The 23221-nt window shown below is 38.4% G+C and overlaps 1 protein-coding gene across 2 annotated transcripts in view; it reads right to left on the bottom strand.

Moving 5' to 3' along the window:
• Window positions 1-9965, bottom strand: part of CMC1 (C-X9-C motif containing 1) — an 84501-nt gene extending 74536 nt beyond the window's left edge. The window contains exon 1 of one of the 2 annotated variants that reach the window (XM_007505310.3): window positions 9728-9965. In XM_007505310.3, coding sequence (XP_007505372.2) covers window positions 9728-9746 — 19 coding nt within the window. In that variant the 5' untranslated portion in view covers window positions 9747-9965. The remainder of the gene's footprint in view (window positions 1-9727) is intronic. The other variant, XM_056800375.1, reaches the window with a different exon arrangement.
• Window positions 9966-23221: the final 13256 nt, after the last annotated feature.

The raw sequence follows: 23221 nt of genomic DNA, 5'->3' as shown, positions 1-23221 counted from the left end.
AAAAAAAGATTTCTGGTAGTTTAGTCAGTTAACTCATACGTTAAAATAAAGATGATCCACAACGGGATAGAATAGATGCAAAGAAGAAATCCAAAGGAAGTTTACTGAGAAATTTGAGGAAAGAAAAATTATTTTCAGTTCATGGTGCCTGGAAGGAAGGGATTTGGGGTTGTGGCAGGAGAGGCCCCAGTTTTATGGAGCTAGTTTCCCTTTATGGAGGCAGGAAAGTCAGTCCTTGGGATATGGTTAACCTGGGGGAGGCCAAGACTGGAATGAGGAGTTTGGTTTCTTTGGCACTGAGGTAGAAAAAGCCCCCCTAGGAGAGATGAGGCTGGAAGCTGGATTAGAATCATAGCACCTCTCTGACCAATCACTGCCTATTTACTGGCTTATCTAGGTGAGGTGTGTCTGGTGGCAGTGAATGCAAGAGGGGGATTCATTTGCATTTAACTCAGAATTATATCCTTTTTGACATAATAAGCAAAAATTTTTTTTTATTTTTATTGCATTTTATTGCATTTTAGGATCTCAATGCATTCTAGTCTTGAGGCTATGAACAGGCCTGATCCAGGACTGACCCCAAACCAAAGCTGATCTGGTGTTCAGCAAATGTTTACTGACTGACTAAACAGATCCCAGGTCAGATCCCGGATCTGACTCTATCATTATTATAATCATACTCATCTTAAAAGGTCCCTGCCTGATCATTTTGGTCAGAAGTGTTACTTCCTCCCTTTTTATTCTAGAGGTACTTTATTTGCAATGAGTCAGCGCAGCAAAAATGGAGAGGCATTGGAAAGGCTTGGAGTTAGACAACGTTGGTTCAGATGTGAATCTGCCTCTTCCTACTACGTGACCTGAGTGCCACTCAATCTTGGCATGATCTCATCCCCCACACACCCCCCAGCACTCCCCAAGAGGTCATCCATACTCCTCTGAAAGCCCTTCAATTGAAGGGTCCCCTCCAGGCTCTGCTCCTCGGAGCTTCCACTTTCTCTCTCAAATGTAGACAGTAACACTGATCGTGCCAACCTCACTGGGTCATTGTGAACATCCAGTGAAATACTTACTGTCTGGAAGACACTCTGTAACGGCAAAGCATCCTGAACACTCAGTTTGTATCCCTTTTAGGACACTTACCTCCCTTATAATAATGCTTTACAAGTCCCTAATCCTCCCACAGCACTTAGCCCCAGGGTTTTGCATATGGTAGGCATTTAACAAATAAATGTCTCCTGATCAAATATAGAGATTTTTAAAAATGAGACTCATTCTATAGCCCCTCCTTCTATCAAGAGTCAAAAATTCTTAAGTCATTTCACTAAGTTAATGTGTTGCCATGACCTTATTTGTGTAACTTTTGGTTACTGTTCTTTAGCTCATGGTGATGAAAATCTCAAAGACAATGAAGGTGTCCAAGAGGCAAATTTACTAAACTAGTCCAGATCCCTGTTTACTCATTATAAGAGGAAGAGAATAAACTAGATTATCTCTCAGGTTCACTGTAACTCTAATAATTCTATAATTCTTCCCTCATTCATTCCATTTTAAAATAGAAAAATATCTTAGGAGTAGGGGGAAAGGGAGGCAAATATGTAACTCAATAATCAGTGGAGTTTTCCCCCCACTAATTTGGCAGCAATTTCTTCAATCTGGTTATCCCAAGTCAATAATCTTTGAGAATGACCCTAAAACACTCTTCTAACTTGTAAAGGGCCCAAAAGCAAATAGGTTAGAAGTGTAAACCTGTAAAAAGTAATAATAATAAGCTACTGACCCAGGTAAAAAGGACCTGTATTTTCAGTTGTTTTCCTAGTGATGTGGTGATAGAACAAAGACAAACCTTTGAGGTGACCCACTCCTGAATTCACCAAATCTCAGTATTGGAAGGAACCTTATGAATCATCTTGCTTAATCTGTACCTGAGAGGAATTCCCTCAGTACAATATATCCCCAAGTGGTTGTCCAGTGTCCAATGGAAGACTTAAGGTAATGGAAGTTCACCCTCTCTAGTCAGCCATTATTGTTCACCTTATGTTCAACTGAAATCTGCCTCTAAAGTTCTAGTTGCTCCTCTTTCTGTGTGCAGGAACAGACCAGAACAACCTTAGCATCTTTTACACCTGACAATTCTTCCAATGCTAAAATATTACAACCCACTAAATGTTCTGTAGACTGGGCCAAAGATCATTCAAAATGATCCAAGTCACTTCAATTCCTCCTTAAACTTCGGTTTCTTCCTCTGTAAAGTGAGTTGGACTAGAGGATCTCAAACTCAAAATTCTGTGGTCATCACCTCATTAATCCGGTGAAACCACGGAATAGGTATTTGAAAGAACACAAAAAAGACCTCTTTACTCCCTTCTATCAGTAATCTCCCACCAAATTAGGTATATATCACCTTAACTACCTGATTCATCCCCAGGCACTAATTGCTTATAGGATAATCTGCTAGCTTTCACTGATGTAGTTTTCCTTTTATCAGATAATTAGACACTTTGAGCTTTCATTTCTGTTTCTAATGAGTCTTTCTGTTTATACCAAAAGTGACTTTGAGAACAAATTGTTATGTCAGTTTAGGATGAAAAAAAACCCCACTATTAAGGAAACATATACACCAGTGAAAGTTCAACAGATTAATTAGTCTGGAAACACATCCCTGGGTCTACTGGACTAATTCTAGAGCAGGGCCCTGTCTTACTCATTATTATACTCCATACATAAATGTGTGTTGAATGAGTGACAATCACACACTCAAAAGGAGCTCTGTGAGCTCCCGAGAGAAGGTCATGGTCATCACACTCTTCAGGGCACGTTTGCTGCAGTTACTCCACAAAGCACCTAGGCAGAACATGGAATTTCAACTCCCCAACTAGAAGCAAGTGAGCCAACAGTGGAAGGGCACAAACACCCACAGAAACTTGGATGATGGGCAGCTCGTCATTCCCTTGGATCAATACAACAAGCACTTGGGAGCTCACCCAGTGGATCACGCCTCCATATTCTGGCCAGAGTCAGCTGTGAGTCAGTCTTTCTTTTAGAGTACTTATTTACAGCTGAAATATTTTATCAGTTTTAACTAATTAGATTAGATTAGATTATCTGATTTCTAGATGCCTTATATAACTACATTTTGTCCATACTATAACACAGTATAGCATAGCTTTAGTCAAGATCCAGAAGTAAGATAAAACCAAGGCCTCCGTCAGAGTCAATTCACAGTGAAGGGCAGTTTAATGATGACGTGACTAAGGTGAACTTAAAGTGGACTTGAGAACTGAGAGTTGATACATATTTTTCCATATTTTGCTTTGTTTTGTTTAAAAAGACACCTACTTCTTTAGGTTTTCATTTCACTTATGCTAAAGAAATAAGGGCAGTTATTCTGTTTAAAAAAAAGGTTTCATGTAATCTTTAAGATAGTGAGTTCTGCTGAATTCTTTGAACAAGATAGAACTACTATAGATACCCAAAATATTAGAAACTCAACGAATCACTATTACATTCTAGTGAATAGAAATAAAGTATGCTATTTTTAATCCTCCAAAGCACCTAGCATATTCCACACAATTGACAACTGATATATATATTTCTTAAATTGCAAAATTGAATTATTAATTAATTGTATAACTTTGTTAAATGTTGATGTGTATACTTTTAATAAGTATGTAAAAGATATGGATTGTCAACTTTAACATTTCCATCAAGGGTTAGAGGAGAATAAATTGAATGTTGATGATAACTTTTCAGTTATATTTCATCATAAGGGGGCACTATGGTAATGTTTAGAGAAATTAACTGAATAGGAAAAGGGAGATAACCCAACCAAATGATTAAGTCTATCATCAAGGAATAAGCAACTGCTATTAAAATGGAAAAGGGCTATTATAATTTAAGTTAATTACACTTAAGCAAAATAATATTATCCAAGATATTGGGTTGGGAAAAATATATAAACTAATCTCCTTAATAAAATATAGTTGATGATGGATGATCCACAAAACAGAAAGCATTGTTAGAGAAGATGAAATCACAGGAAAACATTTTAGTTCTGATCTCAAATATCCTTTTAATAACATATAAAAGATAAAATAGGAGACTACTTAAATGCAGAATTAGATAATGTTTGGATATAGTCAGAAACATCATGTTTTCTATTACTGTCTCAGCAAGCCTTCCTCAATTGAGCGCCAAACAGTGGGTGCTACAATTCACCAATGTTCATTTCAAATAAGGACCAGATGTTAAGCTGAAGGATCTTTTATGGCCCTAGGTGAGCAAATTAATTCAGTGGTATTTTTGAAGGCTACACCTGCTTGGCATCTTTGTTTTCCTTCTGCTCCTCTGAAGCTTGTGGTGCTTGCCAATGATCAACAACAAAAGTGAGTGGTGTAAATGTCATATAAAAAAGAGTGATAAATATGGCTTCTGGAAAAAAATGAGAATTTTTATATACATGGATTCACTGCTTTCCTTATTAGCAATTCACACCTCGTGTAATAAAATGCTTTAGCCAAAATAATGTGTTTCTATGATAACTCTGCTTCCCAGCTTGAAATATATAAAACACAGAACTTGAACCATTTCATTGCCCACAAATGACCATCATCATGCCCTGTATATCTAACACGATATAGTGGCCATTTAGTGGTAGTTTTTAAATTTTTTAACATATTATCATTCAGTTAATTTTAGAGATATTTTTTATGTCTCCCTTCTAGTCACTTCCATCCTAGTACTACTCAGAAAAAAAAATCTCACCATAGTAATTAAATTCCTCAAATGCAAAACAAAAAGAACAGACCTGTATGCCTGGTATTACACCAAACATGAGGAGACAACATTTTAATTATTCATAATCACTCACCTCCTGGAGCTTACAATCTAGTGGGTACATCAAGCACACAGAGAAATAGACAGTCTCTTTAGCAGCAGTATTTTCCCAGTAACATTCTATATATGGCCACAAATCACAAAAAAGCTCTGAAGAATCCCAACTGCCAGAAGCCCAAAAAGCAATTAAGTTATGGTGAATGTTAGCAAGTTGCAAATATCCCCAACAATGGAATCCATGTAAGTAAATGGCATAAAAGATATCATGGAGGTTGGAAGCCATCACAACTGGCTGTAAAGGAGACAGGGAGATCATGCCCTAAGAACAGAACACCAATCCAAATACGACTGTGGTCCCTTCTTCATAGAGTTCACACACACACACACACACACACAGAGGTGTTCTCTCTCTCTGTCCCTGTCTCTCTCTCCCCCTCTCCCTCTCCCTCCTCTGCCAAGGAGGAATTTGAGACAGGTATAAATAAACCTCATTGAGAATAGGAGAACATAGAAGGGTAGCAATCTTTATCAGTGAAGCAAACTCCATACTAACGAGATCACTGAGTTTTCTAACTATCTGGGAAAAAAATCAGTTTAACACATTATTAATTTACTGGGCAAAGTATGCCAAAATGATACAAGTTCAGAACAGGGTAGAAGTAGGTGTCAGTCCAGCCAAGAAGCACTGAGTGCCGAACTCTGCCCAACCACCTGGTACCAAGGGCAATAGATGACCCATCCTTGGCTGACTGACACTTTTCCCTCAATTGGGAACACCAACTTTGGAAAGATGCTGTGTATATGCAGTTCCTCTTCTCCCAAATGACAGATTCCCAACTGTTCTGGGCCAACTAATCCACAATGCTTCATAGGACAAGGAATCAGGACACAATAGATATCACATCCCTTCCTCCCCAAGTCTGTACGTGGGCCATGATCCTTTATTGACTCAATCTTCCATAGCTCTCAGCTTACAATTCTTTTAACTTTCTGTGAAAAGAAATCCACTTTTAGACCTTTTTCCTCTTTCTTCTCTCTTCCTGTCCATCAATTCAGAAAATCTCTCCTCTCCCTCTTCATTCCACTTGTGAACTAAGATGTCATGGCTTGTAAAAGTTAAAGAATAGTGAAAGTAACATATTTGGAAAGAAATATAAGAAAAAGAAAAATATAAATTTTGAGGGAAAATCAGACAAAATAAAGGACAGGTGTCATCAATCTCTAGGCAAGAGTTCTTAACTTGTTTTGTGTGTCCTGACCTTCTGGAAGTCTGGTAAAGCATATAAACAGCCTTCTCAGAATGTTTGTAAAAGCTTAAAATAAAATACATAGGATTACAAACCAAATAAATTATAATTAAATACAGTTATCAAAACTTGGGGGGGAAACAATCCAATTTCACACATCCCAGGTTAACAACAGATTTAGTGGTCTCTAGGGTCTGCTTGATTCTCTCAACAGCTATGGGAGGAAGATGTTATTATTATCCTCATTTTACAAATGAGTAAACTGAGGCAGAGAGTGGCTACCTGAATTCTCAGGTTCACACAGAGGGTAAATGCCTGAAGCCTCATTTGAACTCTGCTGCCTGGCTGCCTGCAGTTAGTTATCTTAATGGTATGTATGGAACTACTTATGGAAACTTAAAAAAAAGCCAAAGTCAATAGACCACCAATTAACAAGTCCTACTCAATGCTTATTAAACTACTTTGAAGCGCTCCCCCTATGGAATTCCCACATGTATTTCCATCTCCCTCTTGACCCTCCTCCCATGTTCTCTACAAGTTTTTCCTCAAACAGGATCAGGTCAAATCACATGTACCTCAATTTTTATCACTACTATGAACGTATTTTATGGACTGACTAATATGGTAGCCCTGTTGTTCTTGGGGAATCTTTGATGCAGAGATCCACTGGGAACTTACCTCACATTCACATATATACAGATACTCAGCCCTGTTTAGAACTGTATTAGGGAGCTGCCTGGAGCAGTAAGAGGTTCAATGACTTGCCCAAGGAAACACAGCCAACAGAGGTCAGAACCTGCACGGGAAGCCAGCCCTATGTCGGCAGCTCAACTCTGCCTCTTGAGTTTTCTTATTATTAATATTAAAGAAATGCTATAAAATGAGGGTAAGCTTGAATTTCAACTTACGAATCAAATGAAATCTTCCAATGAACCAGTTTCTCCAAATGTCTACTCTTGAATTTAAATAGGTCCAGAGACTACAAGTGAGTCATAAGAAGAGCAATGATCCTAAAAGCCAAGAGGACCTGGCTCTTCTCCCCTCGTGGAGACCCTGAGCTAGTCACCCCTGGGGGCCTGGAAAAGCCCTGAGTTGAGATCCCGGTGCTTCTCAGCTTCTAGACTCCCATACTTCCCCAGAGATCACTGGTAAACCAAGGCCAGTCACCAGCCCACTGAGACACCCCCAAGCAGCTTCTCTGGACTGCCCCCACGGGCCCTGCTGGTGGATTAGGTGAGCAGGAGAAAGTGATGCCCCGAATCCCCCTGGAGTCCTCCCCACTGCACCCAGGAGGCTTCCCACAGAGGTGGTTATTATTCATCCTGCCTTTGTGAAGAGGAGCCGCGAACCTCACTTGTAAAATGCATTTAAGTGAGGCAGTTACCCAAAACCATCCATCTCCCTCCCTTTCCAAGCCTAGTGGCAAGACCGGAGTCAAGATGACATGACGGGTGATAGCCTGGGAGGCAGTGGATGACCGTGGAGTCCTCCATGCCTGATTGAGTCCTGAGCATTCACAGAGCCTGCTCCATCAGCCACAAACTTCTCATCTGCCCATTCTGCCAAGGGCGAGTCTTCACCTGCTTGGGACAAACATTCCCCTAAACCACCAAAGGCTGAGTAGTTAGCCCTCTCCCTCCACCCCAATGCCACCCCCCTGTAAATTACTTTTTTTAAATATTTATTATCAGTGTGCATGTTGTTCTCCAACCCAGGGATGCTTCTTGAAGGCACACAGTTTGGGGGTTTTGTCTTTGGATCCCCAGAGGTTAGGGTGGTGCCTTTAAACAGTGCTTCATAAAAGCTTAGAGAGTAGCTGACTGGAAGAGAGCTTGACATTCACGAGCTAAACCTCTCCTCTTGTAGATGAAGAAATCATGGATTTGAGAGTTTAAAGTAACTGCCCAAGGGACAGAATAAAAAATTAAATTTAAAATAAACACACACACACACAAACTGGACTATAATCCAGAAAAGAGAGGCCTATAATTCAGGTCTTGCAATTTCCTTCCAGTCCAAGCTCCAAGCTGAGCAAGGTCCTTTAACCACACACACCAGACCCCCATGTATGTGGGCCTGCATGCCCCCTCATGGGTGGCTGTGGGAGTGTGGCTTTCTGTGGGGTAGACAACAGGAAGGGGGAGTGATAACTGACATTTCTGTAGCACTAAACATAAACCAAAGCTCAGCTCAGACACTTCTTCCTCTCTGGGACTCTTCCTGAGGCCCCCCCCCCCATCCCTCATCTTCCTCAGTCATCTGTACTTTCTTTAAACTGTATATACTTTATAGATATTTAATGATGTACAGAGCCAGCCTGAGTTCAGCTCCCACCTCCGACCTGTGCCCGGGAGCCCCTCGGAGACCCACTTGCCTCTCAGAGTGCCAGGCCACTCTAAGATGATAAATTACAGAGAAGGTGCATCTTGCACTGGGACAGAACTCACAAGTCTCTTCCCAATCCCTTTGGAATGGATATGCTTTCTCCCATAGAATGTAAACTACCTGAGGGAAGAGACCCATTTAATAGGTTTTTAAACCCTCTCATTCTGCTTAGCATCGATATTCATCAGCAACAAGCCAGAAGAGTGGCAAGGGTTAGCCAAGTGACGTGCCCAGGGTCTAAATGGAAGCTAGGAAGTGCATGGGGCCATATTTAACCCAAAATGTCCCTTCTCCAGCTCTGGCTCTCTAACCACTGTGCAACTTGGCTACCCCATCATTGAGCTTTTTTAACTTCATTTTCTCCTCAGTGTGGGATCCTTCAGGGTCTAACTAGAGGAGGCTTTTAAGAGAAGCTTGTTGATTGTGTCCCTGGAGCCTCAGTGGCCCTGGGCCTGAGGTCCTATAGATAGCTGGAGGGGGGAGACCAGATGGATGATTTTACCCAGGCAGGGTAATGTGGGCACATGGGCAATGGAGAACATGCTGGTTTTTGCAGTCCTGGTAGGTTACATACCCTCTCAGCCTCAGCTTTCCCCACTTGGAAAATGGGGATAACAACACCTAACAGAGTTGCTGTGTGAATAAAAGGAACATCATTTGTAAAATACTCTGCCAACAGGAAAGCACTGCATAAATACTAGTTATTTAGCACTACTGGGCACTTTCTGGGGAGGTAACCTCCTGAAGAGGCAGTCTGAGGAGGAGACACCCCATGGAGTAAGGAGCCTTTCCCACACCATCGAGGCCAGCAGGGGGTCGGAGCTCAGTAGCATTTGAACCCAGGTCTTCCTGATGTCCAAGTCTGCTGCTGCTGCCCTTCATGTTCCCCAAGAATCACCTCCTCATTATTAATAGAGGTATTATTGTCCCAGATAGAGGAGAAAAACGAGGCCCGGAGGCAAACAGGTCGTCAATCTCAGGATCAGAAGTTGAACCCAAGTCATAGCTGACTCTAGGTCCAGGGCTGAGGAAGAGTTGGAACCTGCACAGTAGGAGGAAGGCGTGACAGGGCCCGCGCGCATGCGTAGCGAGAGGTTGAGAAGCCCTGCGTCCTTTCAGCTCCTGCCTTTCACTCCAGCCTTGAAGCTCCTGTATGCCCCTGTCACAGGGCAGGCCTGGCTCTCGCAGGAGACTCTGAGGGGGGTATGGAGGCTGCGGTGCTTTGGACGAGTGGGGGCCGCCCCGTCCAGCCCTGCTCCTACCTGTTGGGTTCAGCTCCATCTCGAGCGGCTGCAGCAGCGATGACGTCTTCACAGAGCGCTGAGGGGGCGGGGTTTATTTGGGGGCGTGGTCTTCACGTGGGGGCGGGGTCAAGACATTATATAGCTCGGGGCTCTCCCAGAGGGGAGAAGAGCCGTCGCGTCCTTGCTTGACTCCGCCCCCTTTTGACCTTTCCTTCCCCTAAACCTACTTCCGCCCAGATCCTCGGATTGGCGCCTGCGCCCGTAGCCTAGTGCGGTCTCCTCCCTTTAGTGCCGCCTCTGGATTGAGGCGTTTTGGGGCTACGCGCATGCTCAGCAGCCTCTGGCGCTCCAACCTTCTAGTTTAGCGGGACTATGATCCCTTCTTATTGTGGTAGTTCGAGACCTCCTATGGCCTCTTCATCTGTGCTAGCTGGGACTTACACTGCACCCACCGCCTCTATACCGTGTCCTTCTATAGACTGTAAACCTCTGAAGGGTAGGAACTCCCCCGAGCACATTACATGCTCTTTGAGAGCAAGGACTCCCATTTTTCTTGGTTTCTCAATACTGATTATGGTGTGCTACAGAAAAATAAAAGGGGGGGGGGTGCTTAATAAATATTTGAATTGACTTGATCAATCTATACCTTCTAGAAGAGTGACTGAAAGAAATGCACCCACCCCAATAAAAGCAATAGGGGAGTGGAAAGCCTACTCCTTTCAGTAGTTTATACACCAGACAGAAATCGACCCACTACTTTTCCTTTTCATTCTCCAAGAGTCAAATTTGATAGAGTTCTAACATATTAAACTACTGTGTCAGGATCCAAGGGACGTTGTCAGAGGAAAAAGTTGAGGAAGTGGGATATTTAGATTTAGGGAATTATAAAGGTTCTTAAGTCACAAATGAAAAATAGAACTAAGGATTAAAGAAATGAGCAATCAACGTGTGAAACAGGAGGCTGGATTAGCAGATCCTGGAAACCTCAAAGGTGTGCTAGTGGCACAAAGACTCTAGAGAACTTCAGGACAAGAACTATGAGCAGCAAGTAATCAAGGAAGTGAAAAAATAATCCAGGATTTCCTTGGTTTGCAGATGGGAGCCTGGGGACTAGCAGGAAGCTAGTGGCTCCTCAGATTGTGGCTCAGGACAGTCTGAACCCAAACCTGTATTACCAGCCTATCATTGCCCAAAGGAGAATGATGGTACCTTTAGATAGGGTGATGGCATTGCATCCTTGTCATTTCATTTATTTATTTATTTGTTTAAAACTACCTTTGAGGGGGGCAGCTGGGTAGCTCAGTGGATTGAGAACCAGGCCTAGAGACGGGAGGTCCTAGGTTCAAATCCGGCCTCAGCCACTTCCTAGCTGTGTGACCCTGGGCAAGTCACTTGACCCCCATTGCCTAGCCCTTACGGCTCTTCTGCCTTGGAGCTAATACACAGTATTGACTCCAAGACAGAAGGTAAGGGTTTAAAAAAAAAAAAACTACCTTTGATTTTAAATCCCAATCATTTCAAAATATTCTGCCCCCTCCATACTAAATGGGCCCTCCCTTGACAAAAAAAAAAACTATATGCATATATACATATATACTAGAAGGAAACAACAAAAATACCAGTTGTTCATCCTTCATGTCAAAGAGGACCATTTATATCACCAGATGATGTCTTAATTTGCTAGTGAATTGTATTTAAATGAGGCAGAGTTGTAGTCATTCCATCTTCTAGTTGTATATGTATTTATTCACAGGTTGTCTCTCCTATTACATTGTAAGCTCTTTGAGGACAAGGACTGTTTTTCACCTCTGTGTTCCCAGGGCTTAGCACAATGTCTGATGCTTAATAAATGTTTATTGAATTGAAGAGTTTACATCATGTTCTGCCACCTATGTGGCAATCCTAGGACTCTGTGCTGGACTATTTTCTCTCTGAATATCTCTGAATATTCTTTGTAAATTCATTAGCTTCTACCTATTCAGTTATTATTCATATACAAAATGACTCTCAAATTTCTATATTTAGTTCTTATCTTTCTCCTGAACTACATTTGAGCATCATCAGCTACTCCTTTGACATCTCCAAGTGGATGTCCCACAAACAAAACTCATTATATTATCCACTGCCTCCCCCACTCCTATCCCTGCCATCTACCCTTCTTCCCACCTTCTCTAGTTCTGCCAGGAGCAGTCACATTTTCAGTCACACAAGCTGACTACATTGGATCCATTTTCTATTCTTTACTCTACCTCATTTCCCATATCCAGTTAGCTTTTAGCAGAAGCTTGTCTATTCAACTTCTGTTCAGTATAGTTTCCATCATTTCTTCCTCTCCACTCTCATGGCTACTATCTTACCATTTATATCACTTTTCTCCTGTACTGTTATAATAGACTCCTATTGAGCTTTCTGCAGCCAGAATACCTTCTTTCTCCAGTTCGTTTTTTGATCACTATCCTAAAACTCGGTTCTGCTCATATCAGTCTCCTGTTCAAGAATCTTCAATGAACTTCTGTTGCCTTTCAGATAAAATACAAAAATATCAGGCATTGGTCCCCCCACACACACTTTCTCATTATAGGACCTCAAACACTAGACTCTGACCAAACTGACTTACTCAATATTCAAGAAATCAATAAACTTATTAAGTACCAAGGTCCTTGGTCTGCACTGAAGTTCCAAAGAAAGAGGGATGAGGGATGTGAGGGGAAGTCCCTGCTGCCAAAAAGCTGTCCAATGCAGAAAAACAACATGCTAGCAACTATGCCCAAACAAGATATAAGCAGTATAAATTGGAGATAAAGGGAAGGCACTTGCATTAAGTGTGTATAGTAAAGGCTTAATAAATGCTATCCTAGCTAGCTAGGAATTCTAAAGAGGCAGGGTTGGTAAGGAAGTACATTCCAGACATGAGGAACTGCCTGGGAAAAGGCAGTTCAGGGGAGATGGATTTTGCCATACTAGGAACAGCTAGGAGGCCAATTTGACTAGGACAGACTTTATTAGAATATTTTAGGGGAAGGCAATAAGAAATGAGGCTGGAAATCATTGCCTCCATAATACAAATATATTTTCTGTATATTTGTGTTATGGGGGTGAATTGTTTGGAAAGCTTTACATGAAAGATGATTATAACAATGCACCTGTATCTAAGTATTCTGATTAGATGGTTTATCATTGGATAGGTATATCTGTGAGATTAATATTCAAGTTAATTGAAAATATCAACACTTCCTTATTAAATTAAATGTAGAGATTTTTCCTTGCAAGGTCTGTATGAGTTAGGTAGGCATTGTTGATGCTGAAATATCTGCCTTGCCAGCTTAAACTATTTAGCCATCTTTTATCCTTTACATTACATATCCCCATTTAGGCAACATTATTCTCTGGGGCTATAAAACCATATCCAATTTTCTTCAACTGGCACATAAAAACTACCTCTAACTGTGGGAATGAAATATAAACCCTCCAGACCTATAGCAATATGTTGAAATCAGGGTGAACTGTAAGTGAAACACTCTTTAAATGAACAAAGGAAATTTAGCACTGTGAACTCTCACTTATCAGATGTGAAGAAAGGTGTGAAAAAATCACCTCTCACCTCTGGGAAGGCTTTCTCTTTTTTGTTTTGTTTATGCTATGTAGTGTTGTCTTGGTGGCCACCAAGGCCATGTTTTTCTCTGAGTTCAGAGAGCCTCAGTACTGAGATGTCCCATTTAACACTATGTGACTCAAACTCAATTTTTCTATTTCTTCTTTCATGACCCAGTACATTTACTCTGATGAATTTTAAAAGAGGCTGTGATGCTTTTTGTAGTAACAGAGAACTTGGAAGAAAGCAAGAATTCATACATTTAATTCAATTCAATGATGAATTGCATTGAAATGAATTCAAATGGAAATAGCGGCAATTAAAAAATTATTTTTAAGCACTTATGAGCAAAGCAGTGTGATAAGCATTGGGATAGGAAGAGAAAATAAAGGCAATTGTCTGCTTTCAAGATGCTAACAATCTAATGGGGAGCAATCAGACATTGGAAGATTAAGCTAGTGAGCAGATAGAAGAAATCTATATCCTTTGTGTTGTCTAACCAACTAATGGTCCCAGGGATTTTATCGGAATGACTTTCTCTGCTAAAGTATTCAGAAACTCTGGTTGTTGAGGAGATAGTAATATGGGATTAGGAGAAAGACTAGGATTAGAAAAGAAATCTGGGAGTAAAGTCCATAGAATTAACAGTTGAATCCATGCAATCTAACAATGAGTTCCTCATCCACTGGGGAAATCACTAAATAAATTGTGCTATATGAATATCATTGCGTATTATTATGCAGTAAGACAGTACAAAATGTGACTAAATTCACCTCTAAATCTTTGATTTTACAAACAGAAATTTAGGAAGATTCATATGAACAGATACAGATCAAAGTAAGAAGAACCAGGAAAACAATTTACATATGGCCAAAATTATATAAAGAAAAGCAATAACACAGAAATATGATCAATAAAATGACCATTTTTTACCTCAAAGAACTGATGAATGCAAAAATTATATTTAGAACCTTACCTCTGTGGGGCAAGCCACTTACCCATCTAGGTCCTAGTTTCATCATTTATAAAATAGAACTAAGGTGACCTGTGTGTAGTAGCTGCCTCACTGAAGTCGCATGGTGATCCATTGAAAGAATATTTTTGTAGAATTTAAATCACTACCTATAAATGTCAGTTGGCATTATTCTAATCAGTCCAAGTCTTCTTTAGTTAAGATAATACCATTCCTTGGCTAAGGTAGTGTCAAAGATGCATGAACTTAAATTTGTTGTTCGGGTGGTGTCTATTTAGAACACCTATCACTACTCAAAGTATTGATAGTTTAATCAACACAATCCCATCTTGATGCCAGAGTGTGAGTAGTATAATAGAAAAGGATAATCTGTACCAAATTGAGGTCATAAAAGAAGAAATTCCAAGCCCAAGTGAGAGTCAACAACCATGATAACACCAATGAGAAGCCAGGAAGGATTGGTTGAGCCTGCTCTAATGCTACAGGTTTTGTTCACTCTGAGCTCTTTTGTCTTTGGACATGGCTTAATAATAATAGTGACAACTATGTATATATAGCTCTGATATATTTGAAAATGCTTTATTTTCACTTTTTAATTTGAATTTCAGAACAATCCTTTTAGGCGGATTAAAAAAAAAAAACAAACCCTAATTCAGCAACAAAATACTATCAGCCCCAATAATCCTAGCTGATATTTATTTGGAAAATGAAAGATTAGGAGTCCCATGAAATTTGTAAAATGATTTACATATATGATCTCCTTTGAGCCTCATAGCAGTTGTGATACTTCCTTAGATAGTATTAGCCCCATTTTACAGATGGAAAAACTGAGTCTCAGAGACATTAAATGATGCCCCAGGGTCACATAGTAATTAAGTCAGGATTTTAGGATAATTGCTTTAGAGCTGGAAAGGAAGAGACTATTGAGTTCAACTCCCTAATTCAAGGAGACTGAAGTATAGCAATTAACTAATTTTTATATAGTCATATAGCTAGTGGGTTTCACAGACAAGAATCAAATTAGGGTCTTCCTGAATCAAAGTCCAGCATTCTACTCACTATTTCACATAGCTGCTTCAGTCTAACTCTTCCCATTCTATGACCCTCAATGTCTTCCATAATTTCAATTAGAATACAATATTGATAAATTTCTTTTTCTTTTTTCAGGAAATTCCAGTGGCTTCATTAAGAAAACACCTTCTACCAATGCAGGCCAGTACCTCCTCTGCAGTTTATAATCTTAAAGATTTGCCTGGAGTATTGAAAGGTTACTCTTATTTTCCAATTTCAAATATTGGAATGTCCAATTCCAATTCCAATGGCAAACAATGGCAAACATCGAATTCAGGATGAACTCACTTCTTGCTCCAAAACTGGTGCTCTTTCCATTACACCAGGCTACTTCTCATTGTTTTAATTAAATACAGCTAGCTCTAATCCCCCTTCCAATAACACTCATCTTCCATTTTTTCCAAGTATTACATGTAAAAAAAATTTAAGCCAAGTAACTACTTGCTCATCTAATTATATGTTACCTTAACTTTCGGACTAATGGGGAAAAGAATGTTGGAGTTTTCACAGAATCACAGAATTTCAGAGTTGTGAGGGACCCCAAAAGCCATCTAGTGAGCCCAAACCACAACTGAGCAAGAGTCCTTTGTACAATAAGGAGTCATTTAGCTTTTGCTCAAAAATCTCTAATGAGAAAAACCCCAAAAGTTCCTCAAGAATAGCGTTTTACATGTAGATGACTTTAATCATGAATAAAGTTTAATTATATGCAAGAAAAAAATCTCCTCTTAACTTCTACTGGTGCTTGTCGTTTGACCTACTGGAGCTAAGCAAAACAAATCGAATACTTTCTTGGCATGATAACTCAGAAAACGCTTAAAGATAGAGCAATAGGAAAAAATAAATACCTCTATAGAGTCGTGAGAAGCAGAAAACAATGATTATATATGAAACTACAAACAGGTAGGCAACAAGCATTTATTGTGAGCTTACTACATGCCAAGCACTATTCTAAGCACTGGGGATACAAATTCAAGCAACTCTGAAGGAGCTGATCTCCTGGGGCAAGAAAACACATAAAAAGCAGGGGCAGGGAGGGAAAAGAAAACCTGAATAGAGGTATGGTGTCAAGTCCAAAAAGTCTCAAGGACTAACATGAGGTGAATAAAGACCTTTCCCTAAAACAAAGGGACCAGAAGTAATTTGTCAGTGAGAAAAGGAAGACAGGAATGTTGAAGGGGAGTGAAGAGGCCCTAGACATGGAGGGAAGTTTCAGAGTGAAACTGAAGCTGAGGCATGGTGTTGGAGTCCAGAAAGTTAGAAGCAAAGCTAAGAGGGGAATGAAATCCATAGATTTCTAATACAGACAGCTTTTATTTTTTGGCAACACTATCACTGGTTTCCTCTTTTCCCTCCCCTCAGAAACAAAAACAAAAACAAATCAAAGTCATTTCCAAAGAACTTGTGATGAAAAATGCTATTCACCAAATTGAGGACATGTCCATCCATTGGGGGATGGCCGAGCAATTTCTGGTACATGATTGTAATGAAATACTATTGCTATGAGAATTGCTATGAAATACTAGTGCTATGAGAAATGACAACAGGGTCTTTGGAAAAACCTGGAAAGATTTACATGAACTGATGTAAAGTGAAGTGAACAGAACCAGAAAAACACGAACATTAATCACAATATTTTCTTGATGAACAATTGTAAATTACAGTTATTCTCAATAATACAGTAATCCAAGATGATCCCAGACATTCTTTATGAAAAGTGCCCCACCTACCTTCAGAAAAATAATTGATGGAGTCTGAATGCAGACCAAAAACATATCATATTTCACTTTTTTCTTCTTTTTTGTTTTGTTTGTGATCTCTTCCACAAAATGGCTAATATGGAAAAATGTTTTATATGATCACATATATGAAAGCTATATCAGGCTCCTTATTGCCTCAGGAAAAAGGGGTAGGAGGAAAGGTGAGAGAGGGGGAGAGAATTTGGAACTCAGAATTTTAAAAAATGAATATTAAAAAATAAATAAAATAATGTATTTCCTTCATGAGATTTTTATTATATATGTAATATGTATCTTCTATAATAATGAGCAATATGGAAATATGTATTGCATGAAAGTATGTGTATAACCCATATCAGAGTATTTACTACCTCAGGAAGAAGGGGAGGGGAGGAGAACATATAAATTTTAAAGTTAAGAAAAAAAAAGTTGCCAAAAAGTGTTTCTACATGTAACTAAATTTTTTTAAATATATATGAAATTGAAAGAATATTTTAAAATAGAAAAATCCTGGCAAGATGCATATGAATTGATACAAAGTATAGTGAGCAGAACCAGAACACTGTGCATAGTAATTATATGATGAACATTGATGAAAGACTTAGGTATTTCTAGCAATATAATGATCCAAGAAAATCATCAAGGACTCATGATAAAAAAAAGCAATCCACTTGCAGAGAAAAAACTGATGGGGTATGAATGTAGACTGTGGTATACTCTCTTTCACTTTATTTCTTCACTTTTCTTTTAGTTCTCTTTCACTAAAGGACTAATATGGAAAGATGTTTTATACTATTACACATGTAATATCTACATCAGACTGATTAAGGGGAGGGAAAGTGAGATTTTGACTCAAACTTTAAAAAATGAAGGTTAAAAGTTTTTTATGTGACTGAGGAAAAATTCAAATATTAAATAAATAAAGTGAAACAAACAAACAAAAAAACTAGAGAAAGGAAAATGAGAAAAAGATTTTTTAAAAATTCTGTTCATCTCCAGAGAACTGGTGAATTCATCATATTGCTTGCTTTCTCAATGGATGAGGGAGAGTTTGAAAGGAGGGAGGAAACTTGGAATTCAAAGTTTTAAAAAATGAATGTTAAAAAAAATAAAATCTATCTATCTCTCTATCTGTCTAGCTATCTATAGCTATCTGTCCTAACCCTATCTATAGCATCTTAATCAGGGGATGGCAGCATCCTTTGTCATTAGTCTTCTTAAAATTGTGGTTAGTCATTACATTGATCATAGTTCTTTGGCTTTTCAAGTTGTTTTTATTTTTAATGTCATTTTAAAATAAATTGTTATCTTGGTTTTGCTCATTTCAATCTGCATCAATTCATAAAAGTTTTCTCATTTTTATCTGAAAAATGACCCTTTCATCATTTTCTATGGTACAATAATATTCCTTCCCATTACTATCTCGAAATTTTTTAGCCATTTTACAATTGATGGGCACTTCTTTTCAATTCTTTGCTACAACACAAAGAGCTACTCTATGAGTCCTCCAATTACTCTTATTTTGGGGGGGATAAAGGCATTAGTAGGTCAAAGAGGTTGAATAACTAGTGATCAATTGAAATATAGCTCCAAATTATTTTTCAGAATAGCTAGATCAATTCACAATCCCCTCAGTAGCTTATAAGTAGCCATGATATCTTCTGCAAAATGCAATAATTCTGTTTCTTCTTTGACTTATTCATTCAATTTCTTTTTTTCTTATCTTATTGCTATAGTTAACATTTCTAGAACTACATCAAATAGTAGTAGGGTTAAATGACATCCTTAACCTATATTTTATTGGAAAAGCCTCCAGCATTTCTCCATTAGGTAAAATGATGACTTTTGTTTTGTTAAATTTTTGTATTAATATTCATTAGAGATATTGGTGTATGGTTTTATTTTTTGGTTTTGTTTTGTTTTATCTCTTCCAGATTTAGGTATAAATGCCATATAGACATGATTGTAAGATTTTTGTTAGGATCCTTTTTTTCTTTATAAGTATACTTGTGGTTTATTTAATTTCTTTAATTGAGATTGGGTTATTAAATTCTCTATTTCTTGTTCTGTTAATCTGGTATTTAAATTTTAATTCAGTTTCAGTTTTCTTGGTATATAATTGGGCAAAATATATTCTGATAATTTATTCTTCATTTGTTGTGAATTCTTTCATTTTTGATAAGGTAATTTAATGTTTCTCTCCTTGAAAAAATGAGACTAGTTAGAAGTTCATCAGTTCCTGGTTTTGTTTATCAATTTTAAAAAAAGGTCTTTTTTTTTTGCTTTCAATTTTGTTCCTCTTTTTGTTATTTTTAGAACTTCAATTTAAATGCTTTCTTGTATCTTTTGATTTGTTGCTTTTCTAGGTGGAGGGGGGTGGGTTAGGTTGCACGTTCAGTTCTTTCATTCAATCTTTCTTTTTTCTGTTGATGAAAGTATTTAGAGATAAAAATCTCTCCTTTGGCTGCCTCTGCAAAGATTTTTTGTTGCCTCATTAATTTATTTTATGAAACTCTATTTTTTATGATTTATTTCTTGACCTGCCAATTCCTTATAATGAAATTATTTTACTTCTGACATTTTTAGATGAGAAGGGAATAAATATTTATATGGTAGCTACTATGTACTAAGTCCTTTATAAATATTATCTCCTTTGGTCCTCACAACAACCCTGCAAGATAGATACTGTTATTATTTTCATTTTATAGTTGAGGAAAGTGAGGCAAGCAGAGACTAAATGACTTAACTAGGGTCTTACAACTAGTATGTGTCTGAAGCTGAATCAGGTATTTTTGACTCCAAGCCCAGATCTCTGTCTACTACCCCACTGAACCATTAATATGATATACTTTTTATTGTATTGTGGTCAGTAAAAGGTATATTTAAGATATTTTTCTTCTATTTGTGAAATTTTTAGGTCCCAATATTTAATCAATTTTTGTAAAGGAACCATGCACTGTTGAGAAATACATAAACTTTCTTTTATTCCTATTCAGTAATCAGTAGACATCTATCATGTTTAACAATTCTAAATTTCTATTCAAATCCTCAACTTCTTTCTTAGTTATTTTTTTGTTATAATTTCCTATTTTTAAAAGACATACTGAGACATCCAGCTATTATACTGTCACTGTCTATTTCTTGTACATTGATCGCCTTTTCCTTCTTACTCTTTTTTCTTTTCTTTTAATTACTTTCATTTTTTCACTAGTATTTTGAATTTCAGTAATTCTTCTCTGATTTGACCTTCCTTCTCAATTCCCCCTTGTAAACCTTAAAATTTCTTAGACTTATGAATGTTGGAAACTTCCCCATTTCCAACATTAGGTAGGGAGGGTCCTTCTACTCCCTACCTAAGATTACTTTAGGACAGAAACCTTTTGCTGAACAATGGAAAGGGCTTTGACCTATGCTTAAGCATAGAATAGGAAGTTCTTTGAGTCATGATTGATTTTAGAATTGATACAATCTCCACCCTATTCAGTCCTAACAGGATTTAGGAAGGGCTGCAGCATAGATCAAAATTTAATTATTTGAGAATATGACCTTCAACAGACATGTGCAAAGCCACAGACCTCTGGGCGGTCCTGGGTTAAGCTAGAGCCACTGTTGGCACAGGGAAGACTTGGACAGTGATTGGTAGATGTGAGAACTGAGGGGAGGGAACTGAGATGGTTTCCTTAAAGATAGAGTGGTCTGAGGACTGGAGGGGGTGGGAGAGGTTTTGCTTTGAGAGGTTGTGCTCTGAGAGGCTTGCTCTGAAGGAAGCTGGAGGTGGAGGCCCCTGAGACTGTTTCTCCATTTTGGTCACGTGAGTGATAGGGACTGATCTCTTTTCTTTGCCTCAGCTATCTAAGGGCTTGGGCCTTTTGGCTCAGCCTAAACAGAGGGGGTATTTAAGCCCTATTCCCTTCTCTCTCTCTCTCTCTCTCTCTCTCTCTCTCTCTCTCTCTCTCTCTCTCTCTCTCTCTCTCTCTCTCTCTCTCTGTCTCTAATACCTTTCTTCCTCCTGTTTGTAATTAAACTCCATAAAAGGTTGGCTGCTGACTTCAGTTTTCATTAAGGAATTACATAGCTGAATTCCTTGGCGATCTTAAATTAATATATATCAGTCTTTTAAAGTGATTTCCTTGTCACATTGTGGCTGACCACACAGGAGTCTAAAGAATTCTCTCAATAAATTTCTGAAATTCCTTGCCTTTTTACTCTACCGTCTTACCACTTAGTCCCTTTTAACAGCAAACTTGGCTTAAAGACACAGCTGCTAGAACACGTGAGTATAAAAAAACTTTTTCTCTCTTCTCTTTTCTCCTTAAGTTAAATTGGAATCAGCAGTTTTTCTTTTTCTTCCCTTTAATCTTAAGGGACAGCTGGGTAGCTCAGTGGATTGAGAGCCAGGCCTAGAGACAGAAGGTCCTAGGTTCAAATCGGACCTCGGATACTTCCCGGCTGTGTGACTCTGATAGTTAGATAGAAAACAGCTGTTTTAAATCTCAGCAACAGGACCCTAAGTCCTGGCTGGAAGAGCTATTTCTAAATATCCTTTCCCTTAAGGAACAACTTCCTAGATTAAAAAAAAAACCCTGTGGAAAGTTTGTTGCTTTTCCCTGCTCCCCATGTGTTTTGTGAAGACTGTTAGAGAAATAATTACAATATATATATATATATATATATATAAATGAGTACTACATTCTTTGACATTTATATGGCAGCTGAAGAATTAGGGGCATTGAGGAATGCAGGATACCTCCAAATTTTTATATTAATAGGTACTGTCATTTTTGTACTCCTCAATACTATATTTAGAGATGCTAAAATAAAAAATATTGAGGATAAAATAGAAAAAATTGAGGATAAAATGCAAGCCCAATTAGAAGATCTAAAATGTTTCTTACAGGATCAATGGGCAAACACCCACTCTACCAGAAACAGACCTGTTTCTGAACCTTTGAATGAGGAAATTTCCTTCCCTGAACTAGAGATGGAAAACACCTTCCCTATAGACCAGTTAACAGACTGCTTCTCTCGTGCAGTGCAAATCTTGACTGAATTTAATCCCCAAAACCCTTCCCCTGCAATCCCAGTTTCTCATGTTCCCTCTCCTACAGAAAACCAAATTCCAACGCAAAGGAGATCTTGTCCTCCTAGAGAAACCTGTCCTTGTCAAACTGACCCACAGGTACAAAATTCAATTAGAGGCCTGTTTCCTCTAAGAGAAGTACCTGAAATAGGACGGAATGGGGATGTGGTGACTTTAAGACATAGGATACTGTTTACTCCCCAAGAAATAAATGAATTTACACGAAATATCCCCACATATGAACAAGATCCTTTTCTAGTAACAAAAAAGATGGGAGACATATTTTTTCAGTATAATTCACCTTACAAGGATGTTGAGAACTTACTACAGGCTTTTTTAAGTGAACGTGAAAAAAAATAAAATAATTGCTCATGTCAACAAAACCCGGGGGCGTAATGCAGCACATTGGCCATCTCAGGATCCAGAATGGGACTATAACAATCCTGAGGATTATCTACAACTATACCGTTGTAGAGAGGCCATCCTCACGGCAATGAAGGAATGTGCAGACAGTACAGATAAGTGGATGGAACTTGAAAAACTTAAGCAAAAGGAAGAATAAACACCCTCCAGATTTATGGATAGAATAATTGAGTTTGGGGACAGATACTTAGATTGGGACCTAACTAAAGAGAGTATCTTAAGACAAGTTAGAAGGATCTTTGTAAATAACTCTTGCAAAGCAATTAAGAATTATTTTAGAACACAATGCCCAAGATGGTCAGGTATGGACCTTGAAGAATTGCGAAAAACAGCTATATATGTTTTAAAGGGAAACAAAGAAAAGGGGGAAGAAAATAATGATGACATGGAGGAAATGAAGAAAAAAATAAGATATTTATTTAATAGATAGGATAACTAAATTAGAAAGTGAGCATGATAATGAACCAACGACAATTGCCCTTCTCCAGAAATCCAATTATCAATCCATTACTTGCCACTTCTGTGAGAAGAAGGGCCACAAAATGATGGAATGTAGAACCTTTCTTAAGATGATTGGAAGGAATACACAGTTTAATAATAGCTTTAGAAATAAGTATTGAAATGATGATAATGG

This window comes from Monodelphis domestica, chromosome 5 (assembly GCF_027887165.1).
Source record: "Monodelphis domestica isolate mMonDom1 chromosome 5, mMonDom1.pri, whole genome shotgun sequence".
In the NCBI taxonomy this organism is placed as follows: domain Eukaryota; kingdom Metazoa; phylum Chordata; class Mammalia; order Didelphimorphia; family Didelphidae; genus Monodelphis; species Monodelphis domestica.
Note: the sequence above shows the minus strand (reverse complement) of the source record. Positions and strands in the feature narration are given on the sequence as shown.